Source organism: Rosa rugosa, chromosome 2 (genome assembly GCF_958449725.1).
Source record: "Rosa rugosa chromosome 2, drRosRugo1.1, whole genome shotgun sequence".
Classification (NCBI taxonomy): Eukaryota; Viridiplantae; Streptophyta; class Magnoliopsida; order Rosales; family Rosaceae; genus Rosa; species Rosa rugosa.
Genome location: NC_084821.1, coordinates 42,767,038 through 42,785,258, shown reverse-complemented (window position 1 = coordinate 42,785,258; position 18,221 = coordinate 42,767,038). Strand labels below are relative to the sequence as shown.

Genomic DNA, 18,221 nt, shown 5'->3' with positions numbered 1-18,221 from the left:
ATCTTAGAAAAGATAGGAAGCAAGCAGTGCCAGCCCTGGGCCTAGACGAAGTAGGCTTGTGCCTAAGGCCTCCAAATGTATGGGCCTCCAACTTTTGAAACTTACATATAGAACTTTTGTATAAAAAAAAAAAAAAATTGGTGAATATTTAATTATTAAATTTTTAACTCTTTCTTCCCATATTCTTCCATCATTTATGAATATGAGGGTCTTGAATTTTTAGTAATTAACTAATAAAATCTTCTGTAAAAATCAATTTTTTACTTTTACATCTCAGGCCTCGACAAACTCAAGGCCGACCCAAGGTGCAATGTTGCTAGTTTTTTTTTTTTTTTTTTTTTGAAAGGTTATGTTGCTAGTTATAATAATCAAAAGTTGGAAAGCGAGGTAAAAGCAATTAATGTGATCCAAGGTCGGTTATGAGTTAAGACAACTCCGCCACATAAATTATTAAATTGTTTTTATACATTAAAGTTGTTGGCTACATATACTTTGTTCTTTTCGATAACGGTACGAAAATAATATATTTGACAAATTTTCTTAAAGAATCAAGCCAATTCAAGTTAGACAAAGAAAATATAATAAGAAATTAAGAGTGGAGAATGACTAACAAACACCATTCCTTTTGGCCACCCTTTATTAATTAGTGTTTGTATATGACCCTCCATTACCCAAATAACGAATAATCTTCTCATTGCACTCTCATGTGCAACCATTCCTTTGCTCCTTTCAGTCCGTCGAGTCATTTGTAGTGACAAATTTGTCACGTTTTTCGTCCCGTACTCCCAGTCCAGTAAGAACTAGTGAGCTAATGCTATCTGGATCACCTTCCCAAAACCGAAAGGATTAACTTGGGACAGTCCCCAAAGAGAAAAGTTGAAACGCATAGTCTTGCATGTCCAGGATGAAATGGCAAATGCAGAGAGGTCCACGTCCGTGTAGTACCCACCCGCGAGATCAGACACGTGTACGGCATCATTTCAGCTCTATCACTTTGTCTGTTGGTAGTAGCTATTTAGTCAGCCATTACTGCCAGTCCTACCTTGGCTGCTACCAAAGTCCTTTAAATTTCTGTATTTCGGCAATCTGATCAGATAAGATCAGATCAAACTGCAGTAGAATAGTCTGAGTCTTCAAATTCAACGTAGTCATGAGAAGCCATCTTCTTCCCCTATCATCATCCTCAAGATCCTTGCTTTTCAGGTCCTTAACATCACCACCGTCATCGTCATCATCATGTAGTCCTCCTAACCAGGTCAGTCACTTCTCCTTCTGCTGCGACTACTGGCGGAACTGATAACCTTGCCCAATCTCTTATTTCATTATAAACCATGTAATAATTAACCAATATATTTGTGCTATTTTTGGTGTGAAGTTTGGGAGATGTTATAGTGGCAGCCATGGCCAGGGGGAGCAGGAGATGACTAGAGCGCCATCGACAGCAGAAGAGTTCAAGAGAGTTGCAGAGGAGAAGCTGAAGCAAGCCGAGCAAGGCGTGGCCAGTCAGACCTTTGAGAAGACTTATGATGGCATTGAGGAGGCTACTGTAGGCGACGCCAAAATTGAGTCCGTCAAGGAAAGGTACAAGCAGCATGAACCGGGGCCTGACTACCGTAGGAGGTCAGATCATGATTAAGACAATAATTACTTGCCCATGTAATCAGCTAGACTGATTATACTACGGAAGTCGAGACACATATTCTTCTCAGAATCTTATAATTATGTAATTTCCGTCAAAGAGAGATTTACTTATTGTCCGATTTGGATGTCACTGAAACTATATATGTAATGTATATGTGTTACACGGATCCGTGTTACACAACAGAGAAATGGGTGATCTTTTCAATTAAACTTGCTTTAATTATCTGAGGAATAAGGAAAACCCTCGTGTAATATGTGTTGAAGACGATCAAGGCCGTCAATTAGAAATAAACGTCCTTCTGTAGTATTCTGGTTATATGAAGGTCAACATGCACTACACTTCTCATACAACTTAAGTGTGTTCGTTCCCATTTGTTCGAACTTTGAACAGAATAATTTCGATTTTGAGTATCCTTGTTCCAGCCTGGAAGCTCATGATAAGGGTGCCCGGCCACTAACGAGACTCATCATCGCCTAACCGTGGCCGAGGGTCCCTTCAACTTCGATTGTGTGTGGAACTGTGGATTGAAAGACCTCACAACAAAAGAAAATATTAATTGTGTGAGGATGGCGGAAGACCTCACAATAAAAGAGAAGATATGTAGAAATGGGTGGTCGATCAGTGACATGGATATCAATGTAGTAATTCTCAGACCTGTTTGTTATCGTCCGATATGGTACCAGAGTAGGTATCCTTTCTAATCAGCTTCTGGGTAAGAATTACCGGACACAAAAATATGAATGACTAGGCCTTCGATAAAATGCTGTTGGCCCTTCTGACCATATTGTACGGTTACGAATGGTCATTGTATGGTCTCAAAAACATGTTGTAGCTCTGGTTACGAATTGACCATTTTTTATATGGGAATTGGTTGCATATGTCAATATAGTAGTTAGAAGTGAGAGGGCAGATTGAGGAATTGGTTGCATACGTAATTTTAGTAGTTAGAAGTGAGAGAGAAGATTGAGGATTAGAACATCCAACATCAAAAAAAATAAAATAAAACTTATAAATAGGTGGTATACTGCTAAATACATCAATGTCTTTTGAGTTAAAATTTAACATTAAGCCCAATATAATTTGGTCTAATGACATAAGTCTCTCATTTATAAGTAGGAGGTCGTAAGTTGGACTCACAATATACTAGTTGTTATATATGAGTTGTATTTTTATATAAATAAAAATAAAAATAAAAATAATAAAAAATAATAAAAAATAAAAATACATCTAACATCAAATAAGTGATTAAGCTGAATCAATATCAATGCAATGTTGATTTACGGGCCATGCTTCTTTTTTCAGTCCTTATCATCTAACCATGATCAACATGCCCTTCAACATCACCCACGTGATTCACTACTAATTTCAGTAATTTGCACAATATAAGGCCAACTCTATGTCTAATGGACATGCATCTGTGGTCCTTGAATCCATATACCTCAAAAAATGTAAAGCATGGGATTGGAATTGGGAGACAGTGATCTCCAACTAAACCCTCTTCGATCAGCTTCAAAATACTCAAATCTCATTTCTCTTAATGAACAATCCAGCTTAATTGATAGTTTTCGTTATCTTTTACTTAACTAATTTGATTTATTTCGATTCTATGACCGTCTTGAAACTTGACAACTGTCAAGAAAGTAGTCAACCGTTTGGTAAATGTTACTCCTTTGCAAATTTGAGGCCTCTTTGTTTTTTGTTTTTTGTTTTTTTTTTTTGTCGTTTTGTTTTTTTTCAATGACACTTTTCGGCTTTGTTTTTGAGAATGAAGCCAATGAGCTGATCATATGGAGGGCTGTACCTTTCACAGAAGAAGTTACATATAATTATGTCATATAATTGAACTTCCTTTATTCATCACCCCCCTTTGTAGATGTTTCTTTGCAATGTATATGAATGACTTTACATTGGGTTAGTTCTGTATATTTGCATGTCCTATACTAGCTAGAAGCTAATAGAGATTGATGAAGAGACGGATCACCATCACCTTCTAATCTATGCAACTTGGCAAAAACCCCAACCAATGTTGCAGTATTGTAAGTACATGCCTCCGTCTGCATGTAATTCCACCTCTCATCCCGGAATCCATCATCCCTGTCCGGGCCACCGACTAAGGCTCCGACAACCACATTTGGGTTCGGATCCTTCCTCCCATACCAGTTATCATACCCCTGCGTGCACCCAATAAATCCCTTGTTCCTCTTATACGAATCAATGGATGCTCCTCTGTGGTGCAGCCTCAGAGGGTAGTTTGGACCGTACCCGACCAAGTAGCTCATGGCCATTGGATTAGACCCCAAAATGTAATCAACCTGTGACTTGGAAAAAGCTAACATTTCTTCGGGGCCAACCTGCCCTTTGTCGCAGTTTAGATTCTGATGAGTGGCCTGGAGATGATCAGAGTAAACTGTGAGGAGAAATGCAGCATTTGAAACGTATTGCATGTTGTTCCATTGGCGGATGTACAGTAGGCCTCCTGGGGTGCGTTGCACGTTGGTCTTGTTGTTCTTGCCAAGGCAAGCACACATGTAGTACTCTGCTTTTGATAGGTACTGTTTCAGTATGTGCTCGTGCTGCTTGTGCTTTGCTTCCTTGAGCAACTGGAAAAAGAAAACGTAAATGAAGGTTAAGGTATTAAGTAAAACGAATACACGCACATGAAGGTTAAGGTATTAAGTAAAACTAATACAATTTTAACAAAAGATTAGAGAGTACCAACCCAATGGCAGCTAGATACAATAATTTTTTATCCCGTCAGGAAACAAAACAGAAGCAGCTATTTACCTAAACCTATTTGAGGCATTTTATAAAACATATTTCGAACCTACATGTATTAAGATAAAATGCTAAGCAATTAAAAGTGATTGTTGAAGGACATATATAAATAAGAATTAGTCGTGTGGGATAGATTGTATTCAGTCCAATATAAAATTGTCAATGACAATATGATACGTATTCTTGAATTAAATTACACTTTATTACTATTATGAGTGACTGCACTCTCGTCTTTGTTAGTGATGTGATACACAATGAGAATCAAATCATTTTAGGCTTTATTGATGACATAATATGCTAGTGGTCAAGGTTGAGTTTATTTACCATTGAAGCAATGATTTGAACACCAGCATACTTAACATCCCAGCTAAACTCTGTGATGGACCAAGTGGTGCCTCCAAAAGCTTGAGCATTGTTCAAAGCATAGTTCAAATAATCTTCATTGTTTGTAGCCTTGTACAACCACATAGCTGCCCACAGCAACTCATCCATGTATCCACTCCAAGATGTATAGTGGCCTTTAACTACCTTAATGCTCTCATCATACTTCCCTCTATATTTGTCACCAAACTCAAACAACTGCCAACAACAAACCGATTCCAAATTTAATTATCATATAAGCAAATTTATGTCTAGTTAAGTATATATTGACCCGAACCATTATACTTTGGTAACCAGTATACCAACCTTATATATTTCTATACATGACAACTTCTCATTGAGTAAGTTACCTGTTTTGCATGGTCTAAAAGGAGGCCTGAGTAATGTGGGTTTGTTTTCCTAAACACAATGGCAGCTGCTGCCATTGCCGCGGCTGTCTCCCCGGCAACATCTGATCCGGGGTTTTTTTCATCGACTTTGTAGGCTTGACGAGACGTTGTCATGTCTTCTGGTCTTTGCCAACAGTAGTGATCCGTGAATCCATCACCCACCTAAACTAAAGAAACCGCGAGTGAGACACATCCCAAACACTATGAATTTTACTAAATCAGACATGCACCAGTGATTAAAATCATATAACTCAAAGGAATTACTCAGCTAATAGAACTCAACCGTTACTAGACTACTGTGTACCTGTACCACATTACAGACAGAATTCACTTAACATATCATACACCTTGGTCAGAGAACATAAATCTTATCTGGCTGCCAGACCAATCAAACATGTCATACCACAGCAAAACATAACTGTGATAATGTACCACATATTTAAACAAAAGCCACCAAAATGTCAGTCCGACAAGAGAAGCTTTCCGGCAATGTATTACCTCCGCCCACAAAACATTTGGATGAGTATGAGCTTTTATGAAATAGTCTGTCCCCCATTTAATGGATTCAAGGGCATGGCTGTACTCGCCGGAATCCGTTATTTCTTTGCCGTATTCAATGACACCCCAAGAAAGCATCGTTATAGTAAACGCCATTGGAAAACCAAATTTCACATTATCACCAGCATCATAGTAACCTCCCACCAAGTCCACCTGAAATTACATCAAATCAAACAAATAACTAACCATTCATATGATTGACGAATCACTTTGGTGCATATGGGGTAATGTTGGAAATGAAATAAGGGACTGACTCCTTGTTCTAGGCCATCGTTGAGGCCGGAATGACCACGCCAAATTGCCCTCTGGTTGTAAGGTAAGCGACCGGAGCGCTGAGATTCAAAGTAGAGGAGACTCTTGGAGAGAGCTTCGCTGTAGTCGAAGGACTGAGACAATGGAAAGAGAGCAAATATGGAGAGTAGAACACACCATTTGTGGAGGACAATACCTTGCTTCTTGTCCTCGTCCATAGTATTAGTCTCTCTTTTCTCACATCCCTCGCACCATGCCTATTTATAATTCGTGATGATTCGGTGAGGTCGGGAACACGTGAGGTCAAAGTGTGTGACTCGATTTGATTGGTCTGACTTCAACAAGAGTCGTCGTTGGACAAGATTTGGAAATCCTGCTGTAATTAATATTTTGACCGGAAATTTCTCTCAACAAAATATATATTTTGACCGGAAATAAGAAAATTTATCTGGCATAATTATAGCTCCTGATATGGAATTGAATCTATATATACATGCTGGTTTACAAAGAAGTTGGTGGGGATATTAGATTTTGAAATTATATTCCTTATAAGTACTTGTGGTTGGGAACAACCTCATAATTTCTCGTAACTTGATAGTAATTGTTTTATTTTACTTTGAATGTGTTTGACATTAACTTTAAATGGTCAAAAAAAGTTTTGAATTAATAAAAAAAGTTATAAATACAAAAAGAAATTTCAAAAGATATATATATATATATATATATATATATATATATATATATATATATAATATGTACTATTTAGTTGAATGACATAAGTCTCCACTTTATAAGTGAGAGGTCGTGCGTTTGACTCACAATAAACTAGTTATTGTATTTGAATTATACATGATAAATATATACTAGCTGAGCCCACCCACTATGCGTGTGGAGAGAAGTTAAAGATAATAGGGAACATTTTGATACAACTATACCACGTTTTCTATTATTTCTTTTATTTTTATTCTTTTGTTTTCTATTTTTTAATTTACTTTATTATCCCTATTGATTAATTATATTTCATAGTTTTTCAATATATAAGGGGTTAAATTGGTAAAAAATTTCAGTTTTGAAGAGCAAACTCTTTTCTCTTAATAATAATATAGATATGTAATAGGCATAATTGCCAAAATACACACTAAACATGACCATAATTGTCAATTCACACCCCCAACTTGTAATTGCGAAAATTAACCCCCCTGAACTTGGTGAAAACTACTGATTTGCATCATCTGTCAAATTCAACATTTTCCATCCAAATCTGAGAGGTAATATGGTCATTTTATATTTATTTCTTTGAATTATAAAAATAAATGAAAAAAAAATCTTTAGAAGGAGATTTATGCCCTTCCATCTACTTTTTTTTTTAGTCCCTTTTACTTACTGCTCAAAGGTCGACCAACCCTAGCTTTCTTAGTCGGAGAAACTTTCACCATCATTCTCTACCGAGAGAGACAAAACCGGTTCAAAATCCAGCTCCACTGGAACGGTCACAGCAGCATCAACACACTTGGTCCTCTTACAATAAGGCACTAATTCCATTGACGCAGTCCTCTTAATCCCTGTAATCCAAGCCATCTCCAGACTACCTACTTCCATATGTGGTGGAGGAGAAACCACCTCCATTGGCTTAGGCTTGAACCTATCCAGCTACTTGGCTAACACTTGCGCAGATACACCTGGGACAGTGAAGCTGCGCGGCATAGGTACCGTTGTGAACAAATTCATAGCATAAGCCTTAGCTGCAAACGTTGTCAAATGCACAGCCCTCTGCCCTCAAGAACTAGGCCCTGCGCCATCTACAGCCATCACAGAACCACCGGAAACCCTAAAACCAGAATTAGGGTTAGGGTTTCTACCTCTTATCTCCACCTCTGGCGGCCCTACACAGCTAGTCGGTGGATGCTCCAACAGCCCGCAAACCTTGTAGTAGCCAAACATATTCTCATATTTGAATTTCACCGTCTCCTCCTCACTTAAGACAAACTCAAATAGAAGTCGAGAGTAAGCTTGCTTGACCAGTTTTGAAATACAATGCCGGATCCGTACAAGCGACACCGTCCCACTTCGGATTGCCAACTAATCCAAACCTAGTAACGATCCAAGAGTAGAACCAATCATCACATCAGCCCCGCCATGAACAACGCCAGCAATAAGCCCAGGATCTCAACCCACACCGGAATTCTCATGATCGAAACACATTCAACCTCAGTCAAACCATTGTACTCCTCCAGCGCCAGCATAGCTTTCCTGAAAAATCACAACCCAACCAAAATTTTTGACTGCTTCGCCTCCCTTATGTGAGAATAAAATAATCCGCCTAAGCCCTAATCAACAGCTGGTTCTGTAAGCCCCAAACCTCAAACATCGTCCCCATGAAAGCTCATGGATCCACTTTCTTTCAACCCTGTAGCAATCGACCCACAACATAGAAATGGATCGATATGGTAGAGCCACTGTCACGCCCCGAATTTTAAATAAAAGAAATTCGAATCTGAAACGCAATAACTCAACAAATCGCCTAAATGCTTAGGAATTTTTTTCCATTTAAAGTTTTAAACTAAGCAACAAAATAAACTGAGTTCACACATGTCAATACGGACTCAATCACTAGAGTCATATATCACATAAGTTTACGAAATAAGTTGCATAACAAAATAATAAGTAAATGCTCCTCAGAGCTCACTACACAGCGGAAGTCTTAACAACAGTAAAGCCACAAAAATATCTTCCTACCCGTACAGCTACTACTAGAACTCAACTTCACCCACGATTACCCTGACCTGTAGGATTAACCTCTACACCACAGAATAGTGCACCGGGTTACCACACAACAAACCCAGTAAGATTTTGAAAGCTTGTATGAGTAAACTCAAGTACAAAACCACACAACTCACACGAATAACGAGGAAAACCTTTCAACGTACTCGAAGAAAATAACTCACACCAAGATTCCTTAAAAACCCAATATTATTTTCTTAAAGAATCAATACAAGTCACACCATGACAAAATCATATAAAATGTTAACCTAACAAATCAACATGAAAATCTGGTCCAACCTGGACAATAAAAGTCAACTCAGTGTAAAATCATATAAATTGTTAACCCAACAATTCAATATGAAACTCCGGTCCAACCTGGACAATAAAAGAAAGTACATACCCGAAAACTCTCCTTTAAAAACATATACCCACAAGTGCCATAACACAAAGTTATGCCCCATGACAAGTCATTGACAGACAGGCTAGAGCTCTAATTGAACAATAAAAGAAAGTACACACCCGAAAACTCTCCTTTAAAAACATATACCCACAAGTGCCATAACACAAAGTTATGCCCCATGACAAGTCATTGGCAGACAGACTAGAGTTCTAATTGAATTGTACCCAATCACCCGACCAAAGGCTTGATATCCCGATATTCCTGCACTGAGGTTACAACCTGCAACCCCGGATCCTCAGGCCAACCTGACCCTTACATCAAAACATTTAAACGAGTCGTACTAGACCCAACATGTTACTCAATTCTCCAAAAAGGAGAAATCATAACCTGTGACTCCTAAATCTTCAAACACTTTTCAAAACAATAGAAAATATCATTCCCCACAACATATTGTTTTCCGAAACGTTATCCCCCAAAACAATAATATGAACTCACTCACAATTATTGCTTGCATCACAACCAATCCACCAATACATATATATTTCACGTATATATATATAGTCATTCACTCAGGAATGTCACTAATACCAACTATAGTCTACAATCGCAAAACTCGAGAAAATCATTTTTTATAATTAAAATCTCATTTTAACTTACCTATGAACCGTAGAGGATCAAGTTCATATAATTTAAAACAAATATTTATTTCTAGAAAATAATTGCACAATTTAGCGAATAATCCAAAATGATAAGTGAACTCAGTTCATAAACATAAATTTATGAACGAACCTTGTGAGATTACTCACTTCTAAATCTAGTTGTGTCTTCTCCCACAGCCGAGATAAAGTACAGAACTCTCTCAGTCAAGCGCCCAAGTAAAATAAGGTCTCAACTTAGTACACGATTAAAACGAAAGTGATTAAGGTATGGCTGTCACTCGGTCGGTTCGAATCGGTTATAGGTATTACCAACTTCAAAACCAAAGCTTTCGGTTTCAAAACTGAGCTACCAATTACCAACCAAAATTTTCAGTTTTTAATTATATCTACCAAATTCGGTATTTCGGTTTTCGGTATTACCAACTTTAGAATAAATAATTCTTTATAATATAAATTAGAATGAACAAAACTAGGTTTTTGAATTTTATAGTCATAAACGTTGTATTCATCTACTAATTATAGCTTTATTTTGTATATATGACATCAAGTTTTAGCAATTTTCAATAAAACTAGGTTATTTAACCATCTTTGACTAGGTTACTTAAAATACATGTACTATTAATGTAGTATATGTAGTAATGTTCATACTATTATAAAAGTTTTTATGTTTATTTCTTAATATACATGTATGTGTATTGAAAACTGTAGGATATAAATCTAATATTTAGATAATCGGTAGATTCGGTATTTACCAAAACCAAACCAACTTTTTCGTTAATTTTTTATTTCGGTTTATCGGTCTCGATTACCAAAAAGTCGGTTTACCAAACCTAAAACATCGGTTGGTATTCGGTCGGTTTGGTAATTACCATACCAAGTGGCAGCCCTAGTTCAAACCGAGCACATGAACCAAAACCCGAAGATTTTGTCAATCGAGACAAAACTTCCTCCGAGAGCTCCCAAAGTCTCTAGAACACTTCTAAAATCAATATGTCAAAAGACAAGTCGATCCAACAGTCGGATCCTCACGGATCGAAAACCGAGATAATCGAAATTACAGAAAACCTAGCATGCTTCAAATGATCACAACATGGCCCCATAATATATCAACAGGCTCGTATCGACGAGTAGATGACAACCATGGAAACAGACACCCAAAAAAGGTCGGACACGCCGCACGCGCTGCCGGCAACCCCCAAATTGGGTCATGAAACCTGTGCCAAAATGTTCATCTCAACATGTACAACAACTTTCACAACTAGCACAAAGTCAGAATCTAAGCTATTTGGCCAGAATTTATCTCGAAACTTCAAGAAATCGAAAAAACCCAAAATTAGATTTTTGATCGATTCTTCGTCCTCGCTGCAAATCGGTTCAAGCCATTTGGAGAGAATGCTCAACGTCTCCTGGGCTTCAAGAAATTACCAGTGACTCCGCCAGAGGTGGCTGGAGGACAGAGATATCACTGTGGACGGAAAACGCGCCACCGTTGTTGTTGCGTAGACCAGGCGGCGATTCATCGTGTACCACCACCACAAACTTGAAGAGGATGAAGAAGCGGCTCGAATGGGACCGGTGGCAGCCAGATTGGTGGACGGAAAGAAGAAAACGGGTAGGTGGGCGGCAGGGAGAGAAAAATTGGATTGGGTTTCCGTTTTTGGAAAGTTAGGGTTTTCTGATATTTTTTTCAAATTTTTCTATTCATCCAAAATTGGAAACTTTTTTCGATGGCCATAACTTCTTCATACGAACTCCGATTTTCGAGTTCCTCATGTCCACGAACTCGTATCGACGAGTTCTACGACTTTCATGAAGAAAGTTTTTGGAAAAACTCAACGAGTAAAAAGTCAACCCTTTGACTCCTCGAAAATAAAATATTTTGAGTAATTATTCGTCCGAAACACTTTTGCTCCACACTCGAACCACGAAATCCTACTAACGAACACTTTATTAATTCTAGGAAATTTCAAGAAATTAATAAAGAATTTCCGGGTTATTACAGCCAACCACCGTACCAAACGATGTCCTCCCCTTTTTCGAGATAACCAGGGAGGCAGCCAACCTTGTGAAGACCTTCTCCCCCATTGTTGATGGCAAAAAGTGAAGGCTAAGGAACGCGGCGAAGGAAACCCTCTGATTCAAAAAAAAAAAAAAAGGGATAAGTATCCCAGGCAGGAAGTTGGGAGCATTGTAAAAGCTTCTAAATGGCATGATTGTTGCTAATGAGTTTCTTTGGCAAAATGGAATCCTTGCTTTACTCTAAAAAAATAAAAAATAAAAATAAAAATTACAAAAGAGATCAAATAAAAAGATGGAGTAACCTTGAGGAAGAGGACAGCAACCATCTTGTTCATATCCTGCTTGAAATAGGGATCCAATCAATTAATTTGATTTTTGAATTCCAAATGAGATATCAACTTTCATTAGCTCATGTGTCGGCTATAAAAGGAAGCTTTCTCTACAGAAACGTTTCTTATTGTTAACAAAATAAACAAAGGGGGAAAGGCAGAAAGCTTGGCGGATCAAAAAAAGATTGAAGACTTGACAACAAGAAGCCAACGCAGAAATTAAAGGCTTAAAGCTTAACTTCAGTGAGCCGTTCTTGTGAAGATAAAAAAAATGTGTCTATTGTTACTGTTTCTGTCACTGATCAAAGCCTACCCAAGATATTCCAATCGATATATCGTTGTCAAAACTAAGAGGAGAAAGTGAGAACCAAGTCATCTAATGACAATCTATCGAGGAAAAAAAAAAAAAAATCATCTAATGACAACAATTTACCAAGATGACAAATTTGCATAACATGAAGCTTGGTGCGGCCGCATGTTTTGTCCTAAACGAGCTTTTTTTTGGAGAAATTCCTAAATGAGCTAGATCATGAACAAAAGAGTGAAAGACTTATTTAATTACTTTGAGAAGCCACCTTCATGTTCACTCACTCACAGCTTTCACAAAAGGCCGTGAGAATTTCTAAGCCAAAATATATTTAGGTATACAAATATTGATATTGTTTCTGCCTTCACAAATGATGATACCAAACCTTACTAGTCAAGTGGAAGCAAATTTTTTTTTAGAAGCATATAATTTATCATCGTCTGCACGGTACATATATCAATTTATGTCTTGGATTAAGTCTTTGCTCCATAACAATTAAAACTGACAACTTATTGCAAACAAGTTTAGCTCGTTTATTCTCCCTATCAAAATTACTAATACCTTATTAACATAATTCTCTGTATAGCAATCTCATAGAACTTAATTATTGTACAATTGAAAAAACTAAGAATCAAGTAATCTAATGGTTAGAGTCCATTAAATAGGTAAAATAAAACTAAGAACTCTAACCATTAGATTACTTGATTCTAAGGATCAGTCACAAAAAGACCCGAAGCCTAACCCAATTCAATGTACCAAATCCAAATTGCCCTAACCCACTAAAAACCCCTAGTTTAGTTGTTGTCGCCAACTCGCCATCACCAAGACCCACGGCACCTTCTCATCCAATGGCAACCACCGCAACCGTCGCAATCCCCTAAAATCGGTCATTGAGCAAACCACTAACCAAGGAAGAATAAAACGCATCCCAAACAACGCAAATCCAGAGCCATGGGTGACCCATATATCCCATTGAAGATTCATTGTTGCGCAAAGCAACCATGGAAGACTAAACTAAATGAGTCTTGGTTCTCCTCCGTAAGTTTCCAACAAAGGACGAACTATGGCTTGGACCTTAATTGCATCGGCATAATTGGGAGTCGCATCTCCTCTGATGAGATAGAAGCAAAGAAGAAGTAGCAAAATTCCAGAAACCGCAAAAGAACAGGTGGGAGGAAACATTTGTGAGGACGACGATTAGCATTACCTCCTTTTTATGGTTCTCCTTGATTGGTCTTTAATCTCATCAAGCAAAAGACAAGCGAAATGTATTGAAAGCTTTTGTATAGACAAGGATAATATTCAGGAAATATTGAGGTTCAGTTTCGATTTCTTTCTTCAAAAATTATGTTTTAGAACTTTTAAAAACGGAGGGAAATCGAACACTGACTTAGGGTTTAGGGTTTATGTAATTCGGTAACTTTCAATAAAAAATTACTTTTAAAAATTCAATTATGAAATACTGATTAGACAAATAACAAAGTTCGATAGTATACATTTTTAAATAAGATGTAACACTTATATTAAATACATAGTTTAACTAGAGTCTGGACCTAACACTGTGCTAATAAACTAGAATACTCCTTTAAATTGTCAATTGTCACCCTAAATTTGCAATTCCAACTTCAAGCTAGGGTGATTATGGTGACTCGAAACAATTAGCACGGCAAACATCCTTTTTAACTCCATCAAGTATTCGAAAAATGGTGTGAATCTAGTCCAATTCACTTTAGAAATTACTAACTTTGGGAAAGGTCAAGGGGTTATATAAATGGTGGCAGTACCATCTGTTGTGCAAAAGACCTTATATGCTTCACCTTAAGTCCCCTGGTCTACAACAGGCCAACATCTCCAATATAGAATAACTTGCAGTTGGGGTGTTTTAAAGGTGTGATCTACCTTAATCGCTTATGAGTCATACTGGACTATTTCTGCAGTAACTCATGCAGACATGCAGTGCATATTGGTATTGGTCATTAAAAGGGCTTCTATTCATATTTTACTGAAATACAAAAGACATTTTCAAATAATCGGAGCAACAGATTTGCATCTGATGCAGGAATAAAATTACTGATGTGAGTATAATGAGAGCAGACAGCTTCCGAACAAAAGTAGTAGATACAAGAAAGATTAAAGCAGTGTTGAAAATGTGATTGTTTCAATCATCAAGTGAACACAAAACAAGTCCACTCCAGAAAGCAAAGACGGAAAAACCATCAATTAAAACCACAGAATAACAAGATTTCAACGTAATAGCAGTAGGTGTTAGCCCAAATATCAGAATAAGAGTAAAGGATGCAACAGATTTCCCAACAATCACCAAGATTGAAAGGTGAAACAGTTTTTTCACCAACTTCACAGAAGAAATAAAAGAGTCAAATTTAACCGATCCTGGCGACAGCTAGAGGGGTGCAAGCAACACATAGATGCATGTGAAAGATGTAAGCTACACGCCAGAGAGAAAAACACAGGGAAGACAAGGGAAAACATGAGACTTTGTTTTTTTGTCTAAACAGGAGACTAGACTATAGCAGGTTACGTCTTAAATACCAATCATAGAAAAAAGAGGGAGGGCTGGAATCATGAGACTAGATAATGCCAGGTTATTTCCTAAATACTCAAAGGAAACAACAACTAACAGCCAAGTATTTGTTGCCCAGCCATCTTAGCTATGCATCTATTAGGACGATCAAACTCTGACCTCATTTTCAACAGCAAATCACAACAGCCAGACATAATGTAAAGATAAAAAAAAATAAGCTGCAAAAAAAGACGTCACCGCAAAAAAACAGTTCTCTTACTTCCAAACCACATCAAGCATATTTCATACACATACAATTGTCAGGTCTTGACAATCAACGACTAGCAATAAGTTTAGATAATAGCAACATAGTAGATTATCCTTTTAGACATGGATTCCAGATAGACAAAGTCTATATGTACTTAACTACTACTAAGTAACCTTAGTACATCATTTGACTAGACAAGGGCGCCTCCAGTTTGGTGCAGCATCGCATCGATTTCATCCCCATCTTCCATCTCCAACTGCAACAAAACAACACCAGGTCAAAATTCAAAAACGAAACAGCAAAATCTGCACAAACACAAATAGTTAGATGCCTAAAGAGACCTCATCTGGAGTCTGCTCGGCCCTGAGACGACGGCCATCGAACAAGAATGCAATGGCGTTGAAATCCACCGACTGCCGATCACAGTAAGCATTCATAAGCTTCTTCAATTGGGTGTTTCGCTTAATCCGGAAGAACACCTCATTCCCATCCTACAAAATACACAACCAAATTAGCAGGGTCAACCAGAGATAGATTCACATACAAAGTTCATTACAACATCCTTCATCAACAAACTTGTGATATACAAACGTAAACCCTCAAACCCTCTTGCAGTCATGACTATATTCTCCCAAATGTTAAGAAAGATAAAATCAGTTCAAATGGGAAAAACAATTTCTAAAAAACCAAGAACACACAGCATCAGAAAGTAAAAACTGTTTGAAAACAAGAAAATCACAACACGAACTAATATATACTGAAATTGATAATTAAAAAAAAAATCCAAAATTACAAAATTTTGGAGGAGCAAAACCTAAACCTGAGAGAGAGAGAGAGACCTGGCTCTTGACTTTGAGGTTGATGTGAGCGCCCTGGTCGGCGGGCTTCTTGTCCTCCTCCTGGTTTGTGACACCCGACATTTTCTCTCTCTTTCTGCGGCGGCGATCGGACTGAGATTTGAGACCTCCAACACTCTCAAGATTGAAGTCGACGGTTTGCTTTCTCTCTCTTCAACCCCCCTTTTCTACTTTCAAGAGAAGGATATGGACCGGCATCCGTGAATTGCGTTTGCACGTTGGTCGGCCCATGAAATTTAGTTCCACATAATCAGTTGGGCTTGACCCATTTTTATAATTTTTTTAAGTAATCTGGTATTGTTAGGTGTAGCTATTCCCATCTGTACTATTTTCTCAATTCACCTTGATTTTTGCCGCCGTAACTATTATCCTGAAGAATCACGAACACAACAACAGTAGGGAGGAAATAAAAAACAAAAAAAATGCCAATGGAAACTCCACTCAAAATCATTTCGTTTCGGCAAATGATCGAACTTCTTTGAATCAACTCTTAAGAATAACACTTATGATATTAAGGGGAGAGAGAGAGGGTCATTCTACTAAGAGGTCCTTTATTCATTTTGAGACTCATTTTTAGATCACATATTGGAAAATTGATTGTTGGATTTTTAGGTTTCTATGAGAAAAATCAATTCATGAACACAAAAACAGTAGGGAGGAAATAAAAAAACAAAAAAAATGCGGTGATGCCAATGAAAACTCCACTCAAAATCATTTCGTTTCGGCAAATGAACTTCTTTGAATCAACTCTTAAGAATAACACTTATGCTATTAAGGGGAGAGAGAGAGGGTCATTCTACTAAGAGGTCCTTTATTCATTTTGAGACTCATTTTTAGATCACATATTGGAAAATTGATTGTTGGATTTTTAGGTTTCTATGAGAAAAATCATTTATACAAATTTTCAATCAAATTGAATTTTGTTAAGGTATTCATAATCGTGATTTACCATTATGAACACTAACGGTTGGACATATTATGTTTGTACATTGATTTGATCTAATTCGGTACCTTAACGATTATCAACTTGGCTGAAAATTTGCCGATATGGGAACGAAAAATGGGTGTCACAATGAATAAAAAAGAAAAAAAAAAAGGGGGATCCCTCACAAGCCATGTGTGCGAATGAGAGAGATCTGTGTTTGGCCATTTTAAGGAATTGCTTGTGGGACCCACTTTTGTTCACATATCGGCATATCGACTGTTTGGTTTTTAAGTATCTATGAGTAGATCACTTATGCAAATTTTCAGCCAAATTGATAATTGTTAAGATAATCTTTCAAAAAAAGATCATCGTTACGATAAAGAACTAGATAAAATCAATGGACAAATCAAATTTGTGCAACATGAACCGTTCATATTCATAATAGTAAATCACAATACGAATACCTTAAATTTTTTTTTTTTTAGAGGGGTTTGGAACCCCCACTAACTGGAAGGCTCAGTCTCATGCCCGAATATTATTAATAATAGAAGGATGATCGTAAGACGAGGGGGACATACAACCTTCACCTCGAGTATCAGTACAAGAATCTTCATAGAGTACATCCTGAATAATAAGAAGTGTCTGCTCTAACTAAATACTCATCTAGAAAAGATAAACTATCAAGGTATGTCAATTTATGAGCAACACCATTTGCTTCACGATAAATGTACTGCAAAGTAATTAATTGAATAGCCCTCAAATAAGCCTTACAATCCTTTACAATACAGCCAACATCAGAGTAGTCCTCTGTATCTCCATTAATTGCATTAACTACCGAAGCACAATCAGTCTCAATATCAACGTTGGTCACACTTTGGTAATAACGAGAAGAATACATGCTCTCATAGCTTCAAGTTCCATATGTAAAGCAAAACGAACAAAGGAAAAGGGACGTGCAGTTGCAGCTAATTCCTCCTTATCCTGTATCCATGTGAGAAGCTCCGTCCACATTAAGTTTTAGCCCATCACTTTGGGGATGTCTCTAACGGGTCACCAATGTTTCATCTTCTTTTCTTTTGGCTTGTGAACCCTCCAATAATCCTCAAGAAATCTGGACGCCTAACAAGCCGTGTTGATAGGATTAAACTCATTGTCTTTCCATAACAACATTGTTCC

The 18,221-nt window shown here is 37.4% G+C and overlaps 3 protein-coding genes across 3 annotated transcripts; 1 reads left to right on the top strand and 2 right to left on the bottom strand.

Moving 5' to 3' along the window:
- Window positions 1–996: 996 nt before the first annotated feature.
- Window positions 997–1,957, top strand: LOC133732103 (uncharacterized). Its single transcript, XM_062159572.1, has 2 exons — window positions 997–1,255; window positions 1,376–1,957. Exons 1-2 carry the CDS (start codon window positions 1,151–1,153, stop codon window positions 1,634–1,636), a joined length of 366 nt encoding a protein of 121 aa, XP_062015556.1. The 5' UTR covers window positions 997–1,150; the 3' UTR covers window positions 1,637–1,957.
- A 1,520-nt stretch (window positions 1,958–3,477) lies between these two features.
- On the bottom strand, window positions 3,478–6,215 carry LOC133733447 (endoglucanase 11-like). The gene is made up of 5 exons (XM_062161066.1): window positions 6,000–6,215; window positions 5,686–5,898; window positions 5,149–5,349; window positions 4,742–4,996; window positions 3,478–4,242 (listed from the first exon to the last, which is right to left on the bottom strand). Exons 1-5 carry the CDS (start codon window positions 6,213–6,215, stop codon window positions 3,583–3,585), a joined length of 1,545 nt encoding a protein of 514 aa, XP_062017050.1. The 3' UTR covers window positions 3,478–3,582.
- Window positions 6,216–15,249: 9,034 nt separating this feature from the next.
- On the bottom strand, window positions 15,250–16,272 carry LOC133732172 (small ubiquitin-related modifier 1). Its single transcript, XM_062159657.1, has 3 exons — window positions 16,103–16,272; window positions 15,605–15,754; window positions 15,250–15,519 (listed from the first exon to the last, which is right to left on the bottom strand). The coding sequence occupies exons 1-3, from the start codon at window positions 16,181–16,183 to the stop codon at window positions 15,454–15,456; spliced, it is 297 nt and encodes a 98-aa protein (XP_062015641.1). The 5' UTR covers window positions 16,184–16,272; the 3' UTR covers window positions 15,250–15,453.
- Between the last annotated feature and the right edge of the window lie 1,949 nt (window positions 16,273–18,221).